General features: G+C 44.7%; 1 protein-coding gene and 1 long non-coding RNA gene across 2 annotated transcripts; both read left to right on the forward strand.

Moving 5' to 3' along the window:
* Positions 1-333: 333 nt before the first annotated feature.
* LOC144704113 (peptidyl serine alpha-galactosyltransferase) lies at positions 334-7,242 on the forward strand. Its single transcript, XM_078576360.1, has 8 exons — positions 334-839; positions 1,436-1,606; positions 2,251-2,494; positions 3,081-3,281; positions 3,367-3,842; positions 4,273-4,437; positions 4,846-5,089; positions 6,326-7,242. The coding sequence occupies exons 1-8, from the start codon at positions 535-537 to the stop codon at positions 6,995-6,997; spliced, it is 2,478 nt and encodes an 825-aa protein (XP_078432486.1). The 5' UTR covers positions 334-534; the 3' UTR covers positions 6,998-7,242.
* Positions 7,243-10,827: 3,585 nt separating this feature from the next.
* Positions 10,828-11,766, forward strand: LOC144704936 (uncharacterized). The gene is made up of 2 exons (XR_013581933.1): positions 10,828-11,152; positions 11,491-11,766. It is a non-coding gene; the product is annotated as an uncharacterized LOC144704936 (long non-coding RNA).
* Positions 11,767-21,429: the final 9,663 nt, after the last annotated feature.

Here is a 21,429-nt window from a genome sequence, read left to right on the forward strand (position 1 = left end):
TGACTTAACCAGGCATCGGATCGGATCGCCGTCGGTCGTCGGCACCCATCGATCAAAAGCCGATCGATCAACGAACTTCGACCCAATCGATCGGTTGGCCGAAACGTCGAGCCCATCCAATGGGAAGCTGACACGTGGAAATCCGCCTCACCTACAATCTGGGCTAGGTACATTGGTCCGGTGTACAGAAATACGGCCACGTGTGCCAATAGGATGCTGAAACGTGTCAACGGGACCCACTTTGCCACATCGACAGAGCCCATTCGATCGTGTCGATCGGCCATGCTCTTTCTCTCTCTCTCTAGACTTTTAAGGGTGGGAAGGGAACGCAAGAACTGAAACGCGTGGCATAAAAAGGTCAACTCGGCCAGAATTTCGCGATCTGAAGTCTGAATCGGTCTCTTCTCGTTCCGTCTTCCACCCAAGTTCAAAGAGGAGGAGGCGATGAAACCCAGATCCGGGGAGCAGATCGGAGAAGAGAGATCATAGAATCAAGACTGAGAGTCTGTTCGAACTTCCCCACCGGGCAGCGCGATGGCGCCGGCGAAGAAATTTCTTCTATTTATAGCTTTGGCGCCTCTGATCGCTGTTGTTGTTCAAGGGGCGGTGGAGGGGGAGATGGGTTTTCGATTGCACACCCTGTTTTCGACGGAATGCCAGAACTACTTCGACTGGCAGACCGTCGGGATGATGCACAGCTTCCGCAAGGCCCGTCAGCCTGGGCGAATCACTCGCCTTCTCAGCTGTACTGATGAAGATCAGAGGGATTACCGCGGGATGGACCTCGCCCCCACCTTGCACGTCCCTTCCATGAGCCGGCACCCTCGAACTGGCGACTGGTAAGGAAATTTTAGCGAGAGGAATCGGGGGTGCGTTATGATTTCTGTTCTTGTGATATCTCTTTCGCGAATGAGACGTTTTTAACGTTTTAGTTAGTCGACTCTCTCATTTTGTACTTTCATTATTATATTCTCTCTTTTATGATCGATGGGATGCTTTTATTTCATTTAATGACCTGCGGTTTCTGCCTCGTTAGTGGAACATATTGAACGTTCTAGTTAGTGATCTAGTGGAATTCCGTTTCTCATTCGTTCTTTGTGCAAAATATCTTTTTTTTACTGTTTTGATTTTTTATGTAAGATAGTGGCAGTTGGGAACATCATGGATGTGTTTGGATTTCTGTTGGTACGATATGTTAGTCGTGATTGAAACACGTAGAACGATCCATTCAGCGATCCTGTGGGATTCCAAATCTCATTCGTTCTTTGTGCATATTATCTGTTATCATTTAATACTTTCATGATTTTTTTTTTTCACTGGATCTGATGTTTTTTCTATTTAGTGGGCAATTGGGAACATCATTCGTTCAAAACTATTCATTTTTACGTAGTTCTATTTCGTATAACTTGATGAGAGTTCGATGTGTTTTGACCAGGTATCCAGCGATAAATAAGCCAGCAGGGATTGTGCACTGGCTTAAGCACAGTGAAGATGCAAAGAACACTGATTGGGTTGTGATTTTAGATGCAGATATGATCATCCGTGGCCCAATTATACCGTGGGAAATCGGAGCTGAAAAAGGGAAACCGGTTGCAGCACTCTATGGGTACGAACGTGTTAAGTTTGGAGGCTGTTATTCTTTTGGCTTTTCTTACTTGTCTTTGGAATGGTCGAACTTTCAAGATTGTTCCTGTCCGCAGTTTATGTTGAGTATGCCGTCTCAATTGTTTTAAAAAACTATGATTTTTAGTGATTTTAAAAATATTTCTTCTGACTTTTGCTGAGTAATTTAAAATTCAATAGGAATAACCCTGATGGTCTTCTTCGTTTGATATTATAATGTTCTACAAGACGGCAATGGACATTTTTGGTTTAATGTCATTTGATTTCTGATGTCATTATTCATATGAATCTTTTGTTTTTTAGTGAAGGCATATGAAGTAGATCATTTACTGACATTTTCTCATGCTTAAAACGGATTCTATTTTACAGCAGTGCAGGCGTTTCAAGCAGATCATTGCATGAACTAATATCGTGGGTAAAATGGATTGCATTTTTTCCTGAATGCATTGTGTGATAGATGTGTTTGCTAGGTCATTGTACCTGAGTACAGGTTATTAACCCTGAGATTGTGAAGCGTTTGATGTTTATAGATTCCCATTCTATTTCATTCATCATCTAGCTTCATTTCATCATTTGCTACCGTTCCAAAGGATGTTCACCTTAGTTTTACTACTAATTATTCTGCAGGTATCTCATTGGCTGTGATAACATTCTTGCAAAGCTCCACACAAAACATCCAGAGCGTTGTGATAAAGTTGGCGGGCTCCTGGCTATGCATATAGACGACCTAAGAGCATTAGCTCCTTTTTGGCTTTCAAAAACCGAAGAAGTACGAGAGGATCGGGAGCACTGGGCATTAAACATTACTGGTGATATTTATGAGAAAGGATGGATCAGTGAGATGTATGGTTATTCTTTTGGTGCGGCAGAGGTAAAATTTTTACTTTATTTAAGTCCATTCTTTGTTCTTTCCGCTGCTTGGAGTGATTGTTACGAGGAAGCAACAAACCCCAACTATAGATTTAAAAGAGTGAATATATAGTGGGCCTCAAAAGCAAAATCTAGTTCTAAGATTTTCCAATGCCGACCAGTTTGTCATCTACGAGGGATGATGATGAATTACCTTCATCTGTTTCTTGAATGAAAAAGACTTAATCAACATGGTCTTCCAAGCCACAGAAAAATATTGAGGATGATGACCACTTGGCATCATCCTCATAGCGTCCTTTTCATCATCCTCCCCATCATCCTCGTCATAGCCCTTGTCACGGGAAAGAGAAAAGATAGAGAAAGGGAGTTGTCATCATCATCATTAGTCAACCATTCATAGCCGAAGGACAACGGCTGCGACGAACTCGTCTTCATCATCGTCATCTCATCTTAGTCCATTGAGGCAGCAAACCCCGTTAGAGATTTTCAAAGGTTCCAATGTTCTTGCAGGTTCTGCAATAACACTATGTTGGCACCTTGAATGTTATCATTAATGTCATCCTGAATGTGGTTTTACTATTTATCAGGTTGGGCTTCGTCATAAAATAACTAATAAGTTGATGATTTACCCGGGCTATACCCCTGAAGAAGGAGTAGAACCAATCTTGATGCACTATGGCCTCCCTTTTCAAGTTGGAAATTTGTCTTTCGCCAAACTGGCTTATCACGATGATGCCATTGTTTATGATTGCAACCGCCTCTTCCCTGAACCTCCCTACCCAAGAGAGGTAATCTTCTTGCGCTGGGCCTGATATCTATGAGATTATACGATGGAAAATTAACTTACTCATCATCACTTTATTACAAATACAGGTGCATTTGATGGAGAGGGATTCAAACAAACGCAGGGGGCTATTGTTAATGCTTGAATGCATGAATACGTTAAATGAAGCTCTCATGCTCCATCATGAATCAGTTGGTTGCCCCAAACCCAAATTATCAAAGTACACAAGGTTTTTGAAGAGTAAAACCTTTGCTGATCTTGTGAAACCAATCTATCTGAGTAGTGCAGAGAAAGGAAGTACTACATTTGAAAGAAAACAAATAACTTTGACCAAAAAGGAAACTTCTTATCCAAAAATCCATACCGTCTTTTCAACTGAATGTTCCACTTACTTTGACTGGCAAACTTTGGGCCTCATGTATAGTTACAGTTTGAGCGGTCAGCCTGGTGGAATCACTCGACTTCTCAGTTGCACCGATGAAGAGCTTAAGAAATACAAAGGACATGATTTGGCACCTACTCATTATGTTCCGTCCATGAGTCGACATCCACTAACTGGAGATTGGTAATCATTATCACCTTAGTTTTATTTACTGACCGGAGATTGCTACTTTGCTGTGGATCTGTCAAGAACAACTAGATAAATTTTCCTGTATTGTTTTGAGTTTCTCTAGAAGTTTAATCCTGCTATTCTTGATGTCTCAGAAATGCATATTCTTCCTTTAATTTTTTCATGAAGTAAATGTTGTGTTTTTCATAAAACTTTCCATTGTCTTTTGGGTAGTTTCTCTCTCCGTTCCACATGGAAGTGTACCTTTAAAACCACCGTCTCAACTTCAAAATTGTTTTTTCTGAACTCCGGCAACGTATAAATGTGATGTCCGGTGTAAAAGCTTTGACTGGTTTCGTTTTCCCCTCTGATGTTCCTCGCCAATCTGGAAGGCACTTTGTTTTATTTCATTTTTAATCCACTTTAAAGCATCTGAGTAATGCAGGTATCCTGCCATCAACAAACCTGCTGGGGTTCTGCACTGGCTGAATCATGTGACGACTGATGCGGAATTCATAGTGATTCTTGATGCGGATATGATAATGAGGGGTCCCATCACACCATGGGAATTTAATGCGGAGCGTGGTCGACCTGTTTCAGCACCCTATGAGTAAGATCAGTAGTTCATCTATTCTGTATTTCTTTGTTGTTATGCTTTCTAACCAGAAGTCCTTGATTTACAGTTCCCAATCCCTCTCATCTCCCGCAGCCTTGTCCTCTATCCTCTGAGATCCCTCTCATCCCTGTGATCGTCTCTCACTCACTGAATATTCGGCCGATCCCTTTTTTCATTGTGATCGTATCCGCTTGGTAGATTCATCTTTTCCCTGAATCAACACCCACTTCCCTCTCTTGATAACACCCTCACGATAACATTCCTCTTCCAATAAGAACATACATCAGGTTTGTATCTGTGCTTTCAGTCGTAGGGACTTAATGGGCTCCCTCTTATGGTTGAGAAATTCGTCGTGCAAAATGAGGACATGCTTCTGGTTCTTATCAGTGCCTTTTGGTTTAGGTACTTAATTGGTTGTGATAATATACTTGCAAAGATTCATACCAGTCATCCTGAGGCATGTGACAAAGTTGGGGGCGTGATTATTATGCACATAGACGATTTGAGGGAGTTTGCCTTATTATGGCTGCATAAGACTGAGGAGGTTCGGGCAGACAAAGCTCATTATGCGACAAACTATACTGGGGATATATATTCCTCCGGATGGATTAGCGAGATGTACGGATACTCCTTTGGTGCTGCTGAGGTAAGAGTACCTCATATACATAAAACTCCTCTACAAGATGGTCCTCGTCTTTTTATTTGCTTTGCATTCTGCAGCTTGTTGCCAAATCCACGCTTAACATTATGATTTCATCCCCAGTCTCTACTGGGGGTATTTTCGTCGTTTGGGGTTGATGTAGTATCCACTAAATGGTTGTATTAGCCCTTCCCTGAGGAGGGAAGTCAAGAGGTGCTTGAGTTGGAAACTGGCGATCCTCCCTAAGGGGACGTAGGTGCTGACCCAGGCCTGAAACGGCTGCTGTCTTTCTATTTTTTCTGTCAGAGGTATTTCTGTATTGTTGTTCCTCAAGACACTTCATTGGTCCACCTGCCTAAATCCTGGCTGCCAGAAGGAGAAACACAAAAGGAAGCTTTTTGTCCCATTCACATTCAACCTCTGTATTTATGTTCTGGGATACAATGCTATTGGGTCTGGGAGACCCAATGCTATGGATTCGATAAGAATCTCATCTCATAAGAGTATGTTTAAGAAATAATGAAACAAAAAAGAAATAGGAAGGGAGCGTCTCCATTTTCAGATGTCTTTTCTTCATAGTAGTTTCCCTTAAATACATGTAACCATCCCTCAGATTCGGTCGGCGTGGCAGTGATACGTTCCTAACCGGGATCATATCATGAAGGGGTTGACTCTGGCGTAGTGGACATCGCTGCAGGGACGAATGCGGGCTGAGGAGTGGCAGAGTGGATGTCGCCGGAGGGATGGGGCTCGATGGGGTTGAAATATCAACTCATGTCCTGCCCTCCAGCAAGGAGGGCTACATATTTTAAGGGAAATGCAGAGGGAATGGGAAAGACGATAATGCCCCTAATGGTACTAGTCGGAGTATATTTAACAGGCAGATCCTTCCGAGATGGGGATGGGCCCCAATCCTGACCAGTTGCTTAAGTCATCTTTACCTATTTCTTTCTGTAGTTCTCTTAACTCTCTCCCCCATTCCAATATCGATATTAGAGACCCACCCAGGGCCTCTATCACAAAATTTTCATTTCACCCCTCTTTTATTTCTTTTGATTCTTAAGAAATCATTTTAATGTTCCTTCCAGTTGGAAAATTGGATAGTCTAATACCTTATTTTCTTAAAAATTAACACCGAATATTGGTTCGTGGCTCTTTTTATGTTTGTAATTTATATAATTTTCTGCTTTTTAATGATCAATAATTCGTCTAAAAATCTGTTTTCATGGATCTTTTACGCAGTTGAAACTGAGGCATCTTGTAAACCATGATATAATGATCTACCCAGGGTATGTCCCTTCCCTGAATGTCGACTACAGGGTCTTTCACTATGGTTTAGAATTCCGTGTTGGCAATTGGAGCTTCGACAAGGCCGATTGGAGGGAAACAGATGTCGTCAACACATGCTGGGCGAAATTTCCTGAACCTCCGGATCCATCTTCTCTCTCTAGGGAAGACGAAGACGCCCTCAGAAGAGATCTTCTGAGCATTGAATGCGTCCAAAAACTGAATACAGCATTGAATTTGTACCACCAAAAGACCTGCAGAAAGGATGAAGAATCTTCAGAGAGCGCTGAACATTCAAGGAAATGGCTGGGAGAAACGAAAGGAGAGAAATTGGATAATTTGAAGCAGAGAAATCAGTTAAGCGACGAAGAATCCTCGGAGAGCGCCGAACGTTCAAGGAAATGGCTGGGAGAAACTAGAGGAGATAAAGTGGGAAACTTGAAGGAGAGAAAGAGGTTAAGTAAGTTTTCTTCAGTTAGAGCAAAGATAGTGTCTGGTTCACAAAGGTCGTGGCTTGTTGGTATTTGGGCATTCTCTGTGATGAGTTTCTTGGTTGGTATTTCAATTACTCTTTCCCGCCAGCAGCGAGATGGAACACGGAACAAAGCTGATAAAGACAAGGTCTAGAGTAAAGACAGGATCAGCTGGTGGCTATAGTGGAGTGAGCTCTCTTCAATTCGAGATTACCCTCCCTTCTCCAGGTGAAGCCATCTTGGAGCTTCTTGGAGAGTTGGATTTTTACTAACATCGGGGAAAAGTGCTCATGATGTTTGTCAGATTTTTCGTATAACTGGGTAATTTCAAAGTTAGTCGATTATGTAATCTTGCCGATTATGATTTCAATGCATATATAGCATATAATCATCGGAGTATTTTCCTTGAAATATGTAGGGTTTATCCAATCTTAGAACTCTTGAATGGAAGAAAAGGTTGACTTAGAGCTAGGACCTGGCTTCACATGTTTTTATGTTTTTACACTTCTAGAATGATCTAGTCTCATCAGGTGGGATAGAAATACATCCCAGATGGGAGGTTCCCCAGTAGAGCTGCTGGATGCAAACTGTTTCTTGGACAGACGGGACGGGACTGAACAGACTTCTGTTCAGTTATCCGTCCAGGGCATTTTGGTTCGTCCCATTCATCATTCGTCTGGGTTTTGTCATCGTCACAAGTCTGTCATTGTTTTCCATTCCGTTATTCTTCTGTTACAGGAAACAGAACTGATAATGGACGAATGGATGACAAAGTAAATAGATAGAGAGAGAGAGAGGAGAGGGAACGATAGAGAGAGAGAGAGGAGAGGGAATGATAGAGAGAGAGAGAGACAAGGAGGGGGAACGATAGAGAGAAAGAGAGAGAGAGAGAGAGAGAGAGAGAGAAGGAGAGGGAATGATAGAGAGAGACATAGAGAGGAGAGGGAACGATAGAGAGGAAGAGATAGAGAGATAGAGAGAAGGAGAGGGAACGATAGAGAGAGACAGAGAGAAGGAGAGGGAACTAGAGAGAGAGAGAGGAGGTGAGTGAACGATAGAGAGAGAGGAGAGGGAACGATAGAGAGAGAGAGGGAGAGAGAGAGAAGGAGAGAGAACGATAGAGATAGAGATGAAAAGAATTATGAATGAGTGCGTTACTATTTGGCATTTTTAAGCATCATTAGACAAAAAACCTTCCAGAAAGTAGATAACTTATAGAGTTGTCAATTGGAGGATGACCCCACTTGGATAAGGGGAAGGTCAAAACTTCTGCTGGAAGACCTTGGAAAAGTAAATTAAGGATATGCTATAATTATATCAATCAGAGAATGACCCCAATTTGACATGGGGAAGGTCTGAATATCTGATTGTGGAACTTGGGAAGACTCCTCTCTATCTCTTTTAACCTCCAGCTTTTGACCCTCTCATTCTCTTGTCACTGAGTGCCAAAATAGTAGGAGACAACCATATCAAAGGCACCTTGTGTATCTCCCATTTAATATTTATAATGGGCATATGTTATAAAGTCAACACTCTGACTTCTTAAATCATGTTACTATTGATGCAGGCAAATTGTGTTGTTAATAATAGTGTTGTTGTGATTTAATTTTTCCAAATCAAATAAAATTTATACTATGTAAACTCCTTCAAACGTATGTATAGTGGTAGTGAGGTCATCTCTGCAAAGGCTGGCATTTAGAGTTGAACAAGTGGGTCATCGTATTGCGTGGCTGACAGCGACAACTCTAGGCTGTGCAACACGCAGGTGCCCATGCATCGTGGCCAGTGACAGACAAAAGTGATCCGGAGGCGGTGCGGAATCCTAGTTGATACAAAGGAGTGTGTATCCACTCACTCAAGGAACTTGTTCGTCATCGGTTACCATGGTCATTGGATAGCGAGTCTGATGACAAGCAGCGGCAGCGGCGACCTTCCCCTTTCCCCTCCTTCCTTTCCTTCTCCTTCTTCCTCTTCCTCTTCTTCTCTCAAGAGATCACGTTCCTTTCTTTTCCAAAAATTCAACTAGACTTAAAATTCTAGGGGCCCATGCATCCCTTATATAAGGATGGTGTTGGGCCCCCTAAAAGGAGTCCAACAAGGGGGGGCCACTAGACATGGGTTCCCCTTTAAAACAAGTAAATTAAACCAAACAAAAAAGGTCGTGTCAAGCGAGATACTGCCCAAACACGAAAAAACTTAAGAGCATGGGGCGGTCTTCGCCTTTGCCTTGGCGGGACGGTCAGGCTGGACTCGAACCGGCGGGTTGTCAATGACAGCTCTGATGGAGTGGGACAGCTTGCTCCATCAGGGAGACTAATAAATTAGGAGATATAATATACAATATCATTGTTCTCCCTATTGGTCTCTTTGTCTCGATGTCTCTCCCTCTCTAGCTTTCGGTCTCTCCTCTCCCTCTCCCTCTCTCGATCTCTATCTCTCTCTCTATCTATCTATCTTTGTCTCTCTCTCTCTGTCTCTCTCTATCTTTGTCTCTGTCTGTCTGTCTGTCTGTCTCTCTCTCTCTCTCTCTCTCTCTCTCTCTTTCTTTATCTCTGTCTCTGTATCTCTCTCTCACATTTACAAACCACTCGAGTCCCAATGGGAAGAAATTGTATCAACCAGACAGCTGCAATCTTTTTTGGTCAGATCTTGAGTTGTATCGACTAAATAAATTTCCAATATCTGCCCATCAGTGTCGCGATAATAATGAACTTAATTCCAAGCATCTGTTAATTAGAGACCCACTTTACCCCAATAAAGTGCAGATAAATTTCTGAAAGGCCCAATATTGACTATATAAATAAATAGTTAACTAATTGTCCCAATAAGGGCCTAGCACAGGCCCAATATAGGCCTAGTTTCCATGATTTTTTATCGCATTGTTGCGTAAAGATCTAAATTTTCAGCTACCATCACTCTTGACTGAAGTTCCATGATATTCTCATTACTAGAAAATAAATGGTTTTTGCATGAATATTTATCACTCTATGCCTTCAGCTACCATCATTCTTGAGTAAAAATCAATCCTAATAAAGAAATAAATAGAGAGCTGTGTAAAAAAGATTAACAAAGAAATAAAGAGAATGTGTTAGAGAGATTAAGAGATAAATAGAAACATGGTGTGAGAGTGAGATTGGGAGGAAGAGAGAAAAGAGGAACAAGATGAAGGAGAGAGTCTCCAGAGGGAGAGAGAGGGAGAGAGAGAGAGAGAGAGAGAGAGAGAGAGAGAGAGAGAGAGAGAGAGAGAGAGAGAGAGAGAGAGAGAGAGAGAGAGAGAGAGAGAGAGAGAGAGAGAGAAGACTTCGGCCTCACGCCCAACTCTTGCAATCCGATTCGAATAATGGGTTAGTATGCTTCTTTTTTTGTTCATTCTGCATTTTTTTCATTCTTCTACTTCGTATTCTTCTTTTTATTCTTCTTTAACTTATTATGTCTCTTCTTCTTATTCAGCGTCTCATCTTTTTCAACTTGTTCCGTTGAAGCAAAAATTGGCCAGCCAATGGCACTTCCCCTGGGAGGATAATTTGTTCCTTTGAAAAATCCAAAAGAATTGCCGGGTACGTCTTCTCTTGGAAGGGGGATACTACGTTGACTTCTGTTCATTTGGCCAATTCTGTATAGAGAAATGCAATTCTGATAGTTCATATTTGAACTTTTTTGGATTTACTGTGTCTTATAGCTTCTTCTAGTTTTTTAATTCTTCTACCTCTTCTAGCTCCTCTTCCTCTTCTAGCTTCTTCTTACTCTTCTTTCTGTAGCCAACACCAACGACCAACCCTCTGAAGACGAAGAACCAGAGGAGTGACACCGGAAACTCGCCAGCGGACAATAGGATTATTAAACAAGATTAGCAAGTAGTAACTAAACAAGTATCCTATACTCGTTAGAGATTAGAAATAGGAAAATATAAGTTTAAATATAGACTAGGATCAAATATAGATAGGATCAAACGGCTACTATTCAGAACAGGAAATAACCGCTTCGTCTCGTGGTCCATCTACTCGGACTGAGGAATCCTCCAAAGGTGATCCTTCCCTTTTCTGCAATTACTGCAAAAAGCGGGGTCACTCCAAGGAGACGTGCTTTAAGCTTCAACGGAAGCGAACACAACAGAGCAATCTCGCTACGGTTGCACCTTCTGTCAACCAAGTACCGATGCCTGGTCAAGTGCCTCTGTCCTATGGTCTTCTTCCAAGTGGAGCGTCTTTGGCGAGTGCTTCTCTTCCCGGCTTTACACCTGAAGAAGTGGAACGTCTTCGGCGATTGCTTGACCCTCCAGTCGTGGGCTCGTGCTCTCTAGCTAACGCGGGTATGTCCACCATTCCTTCTCCTCCTCCTTCGCCATCTCCGTCATCATCATCATCCACTTGGCTTCTTGACTCTGGTGCCACTGCCCACATGACACCCAATCCTAGAGCTTTTGTGACCTATGAACCCGTTTCCGGCTCCTCCAAAGTTAAAACAGCTTCCGGTGATCTTCTCACTGTGGCTGGGATTGGTCGTGTGTCTCTCTCTCCTTCGATGAACCTCACTAAAGTCCTTCATGTTCCACGGCTTGCTCATCATCTTCTTCCTATATCCCGCCTTGTTCGTGATCTGAACCAAGATCTTACATTCACTCCTAATACCTGTTTTTATCATGATAAGGTGTCGGGGAGGACGATTTCCATTGCTGAGGAGCATGAGGGTCTCTATCTTGTTCGATCTCCCTTGTCTCCCCTCGCTGTTGCTGCCGCTGCAGTTCCCCTTTCGGCGTCTCATGAGCGTTTGTGGCTTCTCCATCGACGCCTCGGCCATCCATCCTTTGCCACTCTTTATCGTTTATTTCCAAAACTTTTCCAAGGCCACTCTGTGGACCGCTTTGTTTGTGATGCTTGTCGAATTGCTAAACATCATCGTACTACGTATCCTATTTCTTCTTCCCATTTGACGACTCCTTTTGCTCTCGTTCACACCGACGTGTGGGGACCCTCCCCTGTTCATAGCACGTCCGGTGCTCGGTGGTTATGTATATTCATTGATGACGCTACTCGTTTCACGTGGGCCTATCTCTTGAAAAATAAATCAGAGATCTCCCTTGTTATTCCTCAATTCTACTCTCTCATTCAAACTCAATTCTGCACTTCTATTCGTCGCTTTCGCTCCGACAATGCCCGAGACTATGTCAATTCCACGTTAAGTACTTTCTTCCAAGAAAAAGGCATCATCCATGAAACCACATGTCCTTACACCCCCCAGCAAAATGGAGTTGCAGAACGAAAATTTCGTCACATTTTTGAAATGGCTCGGAGCCTCTTATTTCACATGCATGTGCCAAAGTATTTTTGGGCTGAAGCTGTCCTAACTTCCATTCATCTTCTCAACCGTCTTCCGTCTCGCGTACTTAACTACTCTACTCCCATTGATTGTCTCCAGCATTCCTTCCCCAACATTTCTCTCCGAACCAATCTTACCCCTCGTGTCTTTGGGTGCGTTTGCTTTGCTCCTAACCACCATCTTGGTCGTGACAAGCTTGATCCTCGGGCCATCCAATGTGTCTTCGTCGGCTATGCTTCTACTCAAAAGGGTTATCGATGTTATCATCCACCCTCTCGTCGATTTATTGTCACCAAGGATGCTACCTTTGACGAATTCACTCCGTATTACCCCTCTTCTTCTCCACCTTCTCCTTCTTTACCACCTCAATCAGATCCCCTTGAATTTCTTATTCTTCCTAACTCATCTCCCTCGTCACCTGTCCCAAGTCCTTCCTTGCCTGTTCCTCTCGAAGAGCCTCCATTTGATATTCCCATGAACACCTTGTCCTCTGATCCTCTGCCTGCACCAATCCCAAATCCACCTGTCCTTACTAAAGATCCATCCTCTGCTTCATCGAACCCTCCTGCAGAGTCCCCATCGGATCCCTCTATCCCACTATGTTGTGCCCCTTTACCTATATGCCGTTGCCAGAAAAACGCTATGGTATCACTCTTGCTCGTCGCAAGCCTCGTGTTCCTCCTACCCCTGAAGTTCCCTCATCCTCCTCATCCACTCCTCTTGAAAATCCTTCATTAGCACTTGTGTCTTGCCCTCATCCTTCTCCATTGTATCCATTAGCTGCATCCATCGCATCTCATCTTTCCCCATCCTACCACGCTCTTCTCACCTCCCTTGACACTATCTCCCTTCCAAAGACGGTGGACGTAGCCCTCTCTCTTCCTCATTGGCGTCGGGCAATGGAGGAGGAGCTACAAGCACTTGCCCTAAATGACACATGGGATCTGGTTCCACTACCGCCGGACAAGCACTTGGTTGGCAATCGTTGGGTTTATGCTGTAAAGCACAATTCCGACGGCTCTATTGAAAGGCACAAGGCACGTGTTGTGGCGCAAGGGTTCACCCAACAGTATGGCATTGATTATCAGGAAACGTTTGCCCCTGTGGCCAAGATGAACAATGTCCGGATTCTCTTGGCTCTTGTCGCCGATCGGGGCTGGATATTGCAGCAATATGATGTCAAGAATGCTTTTCTTCATGGTGATTTGACTGAGGAGATCTATATGGCCTTACCTCCTGGATATGCCTCCTTAGTGCCGTCTACTCCGAGTTCAGTTGTTTGTCGCCTGAAGAAAGCGCTGTACGGTTTGAAGCAATCTCCTCGTGCTTGGTATGGCCGTTTCACCATGGCCATGAAGAACCGGGGATACCGTCAGTGTAATGGAGATCACACGCTTTTCTACCGTCATTCCACGTCCGGGGGAGTGGCTATTCTTCTCGTGTACGTGGATGACATTATCATCACGGGTGATGATACGGAGTCCATTACTCAGCTGGCTATGTATCTGTCGTCGGACTTTGCCATACGTCATCTTGGCCCATTACGATATTTTCTTGGTATTGAGGTGGCTTATTCTTCGAGTGGGATTTTCATCTGTCAGCGGAAATATACAGTGGATCTTCTTTGCGAGCTGGGAAAGGAACACTCCAAGCCTATTTCGACACTGATTGATGTGAGTCATCGACTTGGTGCGGATGAGAATGAAGATCCGGCTGAGCCCGGACAATATCGAAGACTTGTGGGCAAACTGCTCTATCTCACCCACACCCGTCCCGACATTGCATATACAGTGGGTGTTCTAAGTCAGTTTATGCAGAACCCTCGAATGAGTCATCTTCATGCTGCCCATCGCCTCCTCCGTTTCTTGAAGGGCACCATTGGCCGTGGATTAATGTTTCGTCGTCACAGTGGTCTGCGCCTAGAAGTCTACACTGATGCCGATTATGCAGGATCTGTGGTTGATCGTCGGTCGACCTCTGGGTACTGCACCTTCTTGGGAGGCAATCTTATTACTTGGAGGAGTAAGAAACAGAAAGTGGTCTCTCGATCAAGTGCTGAAGCGGAGTTCCGTGCCCTTGCGCATGGTCTTTGTGAAGCACTTTGGATTACCCAACTGCTTCGTGAACTAAGGTGTCCGGTTTCTTCCCCTGTTCAGGTGTTCTGTGACAACAAATCGGCTATCAGCATTGCTCATGATCCCGTCCAGCATGATCGTACAAAACACATTGAGATCGATCGACATTTCATTAAAGAGAAGCTTGAGTCGGGAAATTTCTGCACGCCATATGTTCCGTCAGCTGAACAGCTTGCAGACATCTTCACCAAAGGGCTTCATGCCACTCGGTTTGAGGAGCTCTGTTCCAAGCTGGGTGTGGAAAACATCCACGCTCCAGCTTGAGGGGGAGTGTTGACATTATTGTCTCCTTTCCTTTTTTCTTTTCTTCTTTCTATTATTAGCTCCTTTCTATTATTAGCCCATTAAGGGCCCTTTCTATTATTAGCCCATTAGGGCTCCCTATAAAACCCCTTGTAATCTCTTTGTTTGTGTATCAAGAATTGTTCTTTCTTCTTGTCTTCATGAACCGTTCGATCCAAAGCCGTTATAACCATATAACGGCCTTCAGTTTTTACCTCTTACTATTTTAAACTATCACCGATCAGTATATAATACGAACCTATGTAGCCTGTGTTTTTCATGGAGAATAAGAGATCTCAACTGCTAGGCTAAAGCTTGTGCCATCTCTCTTCCTCTCTCTCCTCTCCTTCTCTTCTCCTCTCTCTTCTCCCAAGCAAAGTACGAGTTCTTACACCCTCCACTGCCGCCACCGTCGCCACCGACCGCCAGCCGCGGGCAGTCCAGATGAGCCCTTGGCCAATTGTTCGGACTCGTTTGAACAGTTACAGCAAATGGCCGATCGAACACGAACAAACCAAATAGTTCGTTCAAAATTTTTATTCGAACACGATCAAATAAAAAATATTCAAACAAATACGTCGAATTGGCATTTGTTCGTTCTAATCTTTTGATCAGGATTGAGACGATTAAATCTGATCTGATCCCCGATCCCTATACTAGAGAGAAATAGAGAAAGAGCGACATTTAGAGATATTAAGATAAATAGAAACATTGTGTGAGGGTGACATTCAGAGAGAAAGAGAGACAGAGCGAGCAAGATAGAGGTTTTAATGAGAACAAGGGAAATATTGTGAGAAGAAGAGAGAGCGTCTGAGAAAGATTAAGAAATAAGAAGAGAGAGAGAGAACGTAAGAGAGATATTTGAGCAGAGCTAGAGAGAGAGAGCGTGAGAGATATTAGAGCAGAACTAGAGAGAAAGAGAGAGCATGCGAGAGGAATAAAAAGGAAATAGAGAGAGAGAGCGCTTGAGTGAGAGATTAAAAAAGGAATAGAGAAGAGAGAGAGAGCGTGAGTGAGAGAGTTTAAAAGAGGAATAGAGATAGAGATGGAATGAGTGAGAGAAACTAGAAGAGGAATAGAGAGATTGATGGCATGAGTGAGAGAGATTAAAAGAGGAATAGAGAGAGAGATAGAATGAGTGGGAGAGATTAAAAATGGAATAGAGATAGATATGGCACGAGTGAGAGAGATTAAAAGAGGAATAGAGAGAGAGATAGAATGAGTGGGAGAGATTAAAAATGGAATAGAGATAGATATGGCGTGAGTGAGAGAGATTAAAAGTAGGAATAGAGAGGGATAGCGTGAGTGAGATAGATTAAAAGAGGAATAGAGAGAGATCTCGTGAGAGAGAGAGTGATGAAAAGATAAATAGAGCGAGAAAGCGTAAGATTAAGGGAGATTAAAAGAGGAATGGAGAGAGAGATTGTGTGAACAGGCTAGATTAGTGCATGTGGCGAGTTCGTCTACTGCTAGCACAAAAAGTAGGGGCGCAAGCGGGCACCCTTGCCTCACTATCTTTTGCGGTTGTATACGCCCGCCTTCCGGTCTTCCATTCATCAACACTTAAAATGAGTGTTGTGATGCATCTTTTCATCCATGTGATCCATACTTTCAGGAGGCCCCTTCTTTTCATTGTGTCATATGCATTGGCGAAATCAACCTTCCACATGAGACCTTTAGTTCCGTCTTGTTTCCATGTTGCTAGGATCTCGCCTGCTGCTACGACACGGTCAACCAGTAATAGCACTGATATGAAAGCTGATTGGGAGGGTCCTACAAGTTCCCCAATTATCTCTCTCAATCTGTTTTCCAAGAACTTTGATGATAAGGTATATGGAGTTAGACAAGGAGATTGGTATGAAGCCCTTGATTTGTTCCGCACCTTGCTGCTTTGGGAGTAGAACCAAATATGCCTGATTTAGTATCTCCATATTGCATGTCCCATGTTGGAACTCTTCAAGCGTGGCCATCACATTTGGTCCCACCAATTCCCAGAATTCTTTATAGAAAAAAATTGGCAGTCTGTCTGGGCCTGACAGCCCTTCACCATTGAGGCCTTTTATTACCTCCTTGACCTCTTCCTCCATAAAAGGAAGAATCAATTCCTCCTTGTATGAGGGGGTCTATTGTCCAAGCCCCCTTTCCTTACCACATCCACGTATTGCGTTTACCTTTCATATATAAAGTGATCTGAAAACTGCACGACCAACGGAATGGGCTCCGACATGCTCATGGCCTTCGACTGTCAATTTCCAAATACTGTTGGTCCGATATCTCCCGTTTCCTGCTGTGGAAACATCTCGTGTTTGCATCATCATTTGTAGGCATAGGTGTTTGGACTTCTATCTCTAGTCCATCTTGAGTTTCTTGTCTTTCGTGGCTATCACCCCCCTCCACTTCCTTCGTTCGTTTGATTCTTCTTCTTCCAAAAACCATACATCCTTGAGATCATCAAGTTGTTTGATTCTGCACACATCCTCATTTCCTGTCTTCTTTATGTGCTCGTGTACTCGCTTGTGAAACTGCATAAAATATTGCCGTGGGCCATCTATATTATCAGCTAACATTTTTGTCTCTGATCAAAGTTGGGATAGTGAGCGCCATTTTTCCAGCACCTCTGCTTTGAAGCCAACCTCTTTCAACCACGATTTGTCTACCTTGAGGTAGGTGGCTCTCCTGTTTGTCTAATTTCCATCCCATATGATTGGTGTATGATCACAGAGAGGGCACAAAAGTGATCTCATGTCTACTAGTGGAAATCACTCTTCGAGCTCAACAGAGCATAGAAACTGGTCCAGACGCGACATCTTGTTTCATCATGTTGCACTTCTCCATGTATATATGTAATCAGAAGGCCCCATTTCTTGAGCACCTATTGAACGTGTTTGTTAACTCAGCCATCTCCGTCTATAGTTCCCTTCTACGTTGGGCATTTGTTGGGTTGAATATAGAGGCTACGACCATTTCAAAGTTGTCATTGTCTGTTTCGAGTTGATTGCTGCGGCAAACTGGCTCATCCATGTAGCCACTTTGGAGTACATGGCCTCGTTCCATGCTACCACCACTCCACCGGATCATCAGGCCGCATTCACCTCCAAAAAACCTTTCAGGAGCCTTGAACCACTGTATTTCATTCCTTAGGCTCACAGTGTTCCAGCATAGTTTCCTATAAGCATGCCACTAAGGCCCCCCATTCTCTCAAATAACCTCCCACCACCCAACGCCAGCCTTCGTCACGAGGGCCTCTGACATTCCATGAGATGCACTTCATGGTAAACACTTCTTGCCCCCTTCGTTGCTCGGTCTAAGTTTCAGTCCCATTGTTGATGCCACCACTTAGCACGGGGATTCTTAAGAGCATCATATTCTATGTCCTTTCGACGTTCATCGGCATATGTGTTCCTATTGTTGGACAGTCCCATGATCTATTTTTCTTTCCGTCGAGACCCTGAGTCCCCTTTACCCCACACTCTGTCTTCTTGGTATTTCTTGTCAGACTCTCAGCCACTATTTGCAATCGCCCACTTTTACTGGCCCTTGCCTACATAGCAATTCTTCTCTGTTGATGGACGCCAAGTTTTTGTGCTTGTATACAAGGCTTTTTGGACCTTGTTCTCCCTTTTTGCTTGGCTGCGAATGCCTGCATGCTGCTTTGCTGCTTCCTCCAGTTTTTTTACCTTTCATGTCATATCATCTCCCAAGGTTGTTACACTATCCGAGTTCTCAGGATCTTCTTCCCTTTTTGCCAATGCATCTCCCGTTTGTGGCCGTGCATTCGGGCTCTCGGGGCTTCTTGTCTCCCTTTGTTCGTGGAGTTGTTACTGCACTACACCTCCCGACTCTGGCATCTAGGTTGGTGGAGTATGTATGGTTTACATCTCCCCAGACTTGTAGGCTCCCTCTTGTTCTGTTGTTCTTCATCTCCATGGAGGCGGCAGTTTTGAGGCTTCCGAGAGGATCTCTGTATCCTTCAGGCTTGACATCGGCTCCCCGTCAAAAATAGAGGCCTTTGGGTGTGCTTGGGCTTTCACGCCCGGTTGTTTCTCCATTGGCGGCGACAGCGGTGGAGGCAGAACTAAGGAAATTCAGATTTCAAAAATGTCATCCGAGCCCCAAAAATTATGATAGGCTGCGGAGGGACTGCGTGGGCCCCTTCAACCTCCAAGATTACCTTATTCGGGTCTCCGGACCCTAAACCATCAGAGATGACACATCTAAGGAAGGCCAGGGGTCCAATAAATGCCTCTAATGCCTCTCCTATTCTATAACCCATGGGAATGCCCCAAGCTTCATTGATAGATGTGCTGATGAGTCTACTTGATGATCCATCGCTTGGGAGAACTGGACGCCATTTCATCTGCACCCCTCTTTTGGTTTCTTGCATCCAGCCTATCACAACAATATACACTGCCATAAAAAACCCTTGGAGGAAGAAATGCCCGCAATCGAGGGGCCAAAGCTCAGCTTTTTCAAGGGCTGGAAATTTTTCTAGTAGTCTCCTTCGTAATTCACATAATTTGGGGACTCCTTGTGTGACCTCCCTGACAAGGCAGCCCATGTGCCCCCCTGCTGATTTCTAATCGCTAAACGGCGTGCGAGCATCAACAACTGGTTGTTGAGCCCCCCCCCTCACCCACTGATGTGGTGGAGAGAGTCATAGCCCTTCTCTAGTTCTGTTAGGACATTCTGTCTGTCGATGTCCAATCCCCGGAGTCTTTCAGCATACCAAGCTGCCCCAGCACTCCCGTGCTCTTCAGGCATCTGTAGCAGCATTCTTCCTTTTCTTCCTTGTTAATACGCATGACTCACTGAGAGTTTCTTCGTCTTCGTGGCTTGACTCTCACCCACTCATCCTCCTCCTTTGCTACCGATGTATGAGCTGCTCTAACTCTATGAGCATCTACAGGTGAATGTCTGGTTGGTCTCCTGCCATTCTGGTGGTCTTCTGTCCATGCCTTGGGCGTTGTCTTGGCTTGGTGGGCGGGTTCCCCGAACCTTCTGATGTGTATGATTTTCATGTCATGGCTCGATTGTGGTCATCCTCCTATGCATGGTGTTGTCTCTCGAGTATGGCATCTATCAGCGTAACTCTTGCAATCGCCCCTGATCCGCTTCTCTAACTCTTTGAATAAGTTGTGACATTCGTAGTTGTCTTATACATCTTTCTCCATGGGCTGCTCCTTCACAACTCCCCTGATGTCTGATGTCATCAGTGACGAAGTGCGATGGGTAATTTCCTATAGTTATGAAACCACGTGATGTAGTGGTCCAAGGTGGATGTACGTGCATGCCCTGACATGTGGGGTTTTGCCGAGCTCCAAGCTCTGAGGTAGGTGACTGATCACGGTGATGGTACTTCTGACCCTCGTCTGAGCGACAACATCAACTATCGTGCCGAGAGGAATAATTATATAGGCGCTTACACATAACAGATGGGTTTGATACGTATTCACTCAAGTCGTAGTTTTCCGGATTTAATTACCTCTCACCTATTCTAACCCGAGCGTAGTGGAGTGCAATCAAGAATTATACTGTGGCAAATAATTTAACTAACGAGCAACGGGAATGACTCCTTGTCAGTTGTGTTGCCGGTCATCGATGTACTCGTCGTTGTAATATCTGGTGCGGCAAGTGCGGTAGATGTGTGTTGTAGAGGGTCACAACGTCATTCTACTGGTAGCGGCGGCGCGATACAAAGGTAGTGACGCGGGAAGGAGGAAGTGACACGGGGTGCATGACACGGGGTGGTGCAACATAATGCAGGTGCCGTGACACGATGCCAATGGCGTGGCTCGGGAAAGTGCGACGAGTGACCAAGTGCATGTGTGGTGACCGAGCGAGGTATGCGGGCGGTCGGTTAGTTCACGCAGATGGCTGAGCGAAAGTTCAGCGTTCACGGGGTGACAATAACGACAGAGCAGACATGACAGCAAGCGAACGGTGCACCAGTCGGGCGCTGGTGCCGTTGCGGGCGACCGACAGGCTTCATGCATGGTTTGGTGGTATCGTGAGGCCGGGGCAATACAATCGCAAATGACCATTGGCGTCAAGAGTGTCCGGCGGGGTCGCTAGTGTTCCGGCAACGGTGCAGATATGGGTAGCCGGTAGGCAACTAAGGTGACCAAGTGATGTCGCCGATGTCCGGGTATCATTATGGGGTGATCAACCATCGGTCAACAAGTTCAACTGGCGATGTTAAGCTCCCAACTGATAGAGCAGGCGGCCAACCAAAAGAGCGGTGCAAACGGCCAGCGATGGTGCAGCTGTGGCGGAGCGCAATGCACGGTGGTGACGACTGAGTAGGTGGCGGCACTAGTGTGCGTGGCCGCTTGGTCGTGGGGTGCGCAACACGTGGTGCATGCAGACAGTGCGTCTGTGAAGTGTGGGTGGATGATGCAAGCGCACGATCATAGGGAGGGTGCTTCGCAGCCTCGTGCCGGGCGTGCGCGGCTCAACGGCAACAAGCAACGAGGCACTAGGCGGTGAAGTAGAGGATAGGGCGGCGAACCTTCTCTCCTCCCCTCTCCATCTTCGTCTCCTTCCCTTTCTTCCTCTCAAAGAGACCAACGATCATGAAATTCACTTCAACAAAATAAGACTGGCCTAATTGTTAGGGTGCCCATCATGTCCTTATATAGGAGCATGATGGGCCCTTACAAAAGGTGTGATAGCCCTTGCTAAGGGCACTACGTCCCTTAAAAAACTAACATATACATAAAATACAAGAAAGCACAGCACGATGTCATGAAACCCGACAACACAAAAACACGACACACGATGGGTACACGAGCACGAACATAGTAAAATGACGAACATAATAAGCACGTATTGGCGAAAATCAAAACAGTTAAAT

Source organism: Wolffia australiana, chromosome 6, assembly GCF_029677425.1.
Source record: "Wolffia australiana isolate 7733 chromosome 6, ASM2967742v1".
Classification (NCBI taxonomy): Eukaryota; Viridiplantae; Streptophyta; class Magnoliopsida; order Alismatales; family Araceae; genus Wolffia; species Wolffia australiana.

Excerpts from the sequence above, each read along its gene's own strand:
- LOC144704113 (XM_078576360.1), top strand. The coding sequence starts at position 535 with ATGGCGCCGGCGAAGAAATTTCTTCTATTTATAGCTTTGGCGCCTCTG. Across the intron at positions 1,607-2,250 it reads CCGGTTGCAGCACTCTATGG|GTATCTCATTGGCTGTGATA; the intron begins GTACGAACGTGT and ends ATTATTCTGCAG. Across the intron at positions 3,843-4,272 it reads CATCCACTAACTGGAGATTG|GTATCCTGCCATCAACAAAC; the intron begins GTAATCATTATC and ends TGAGTAATGCAG.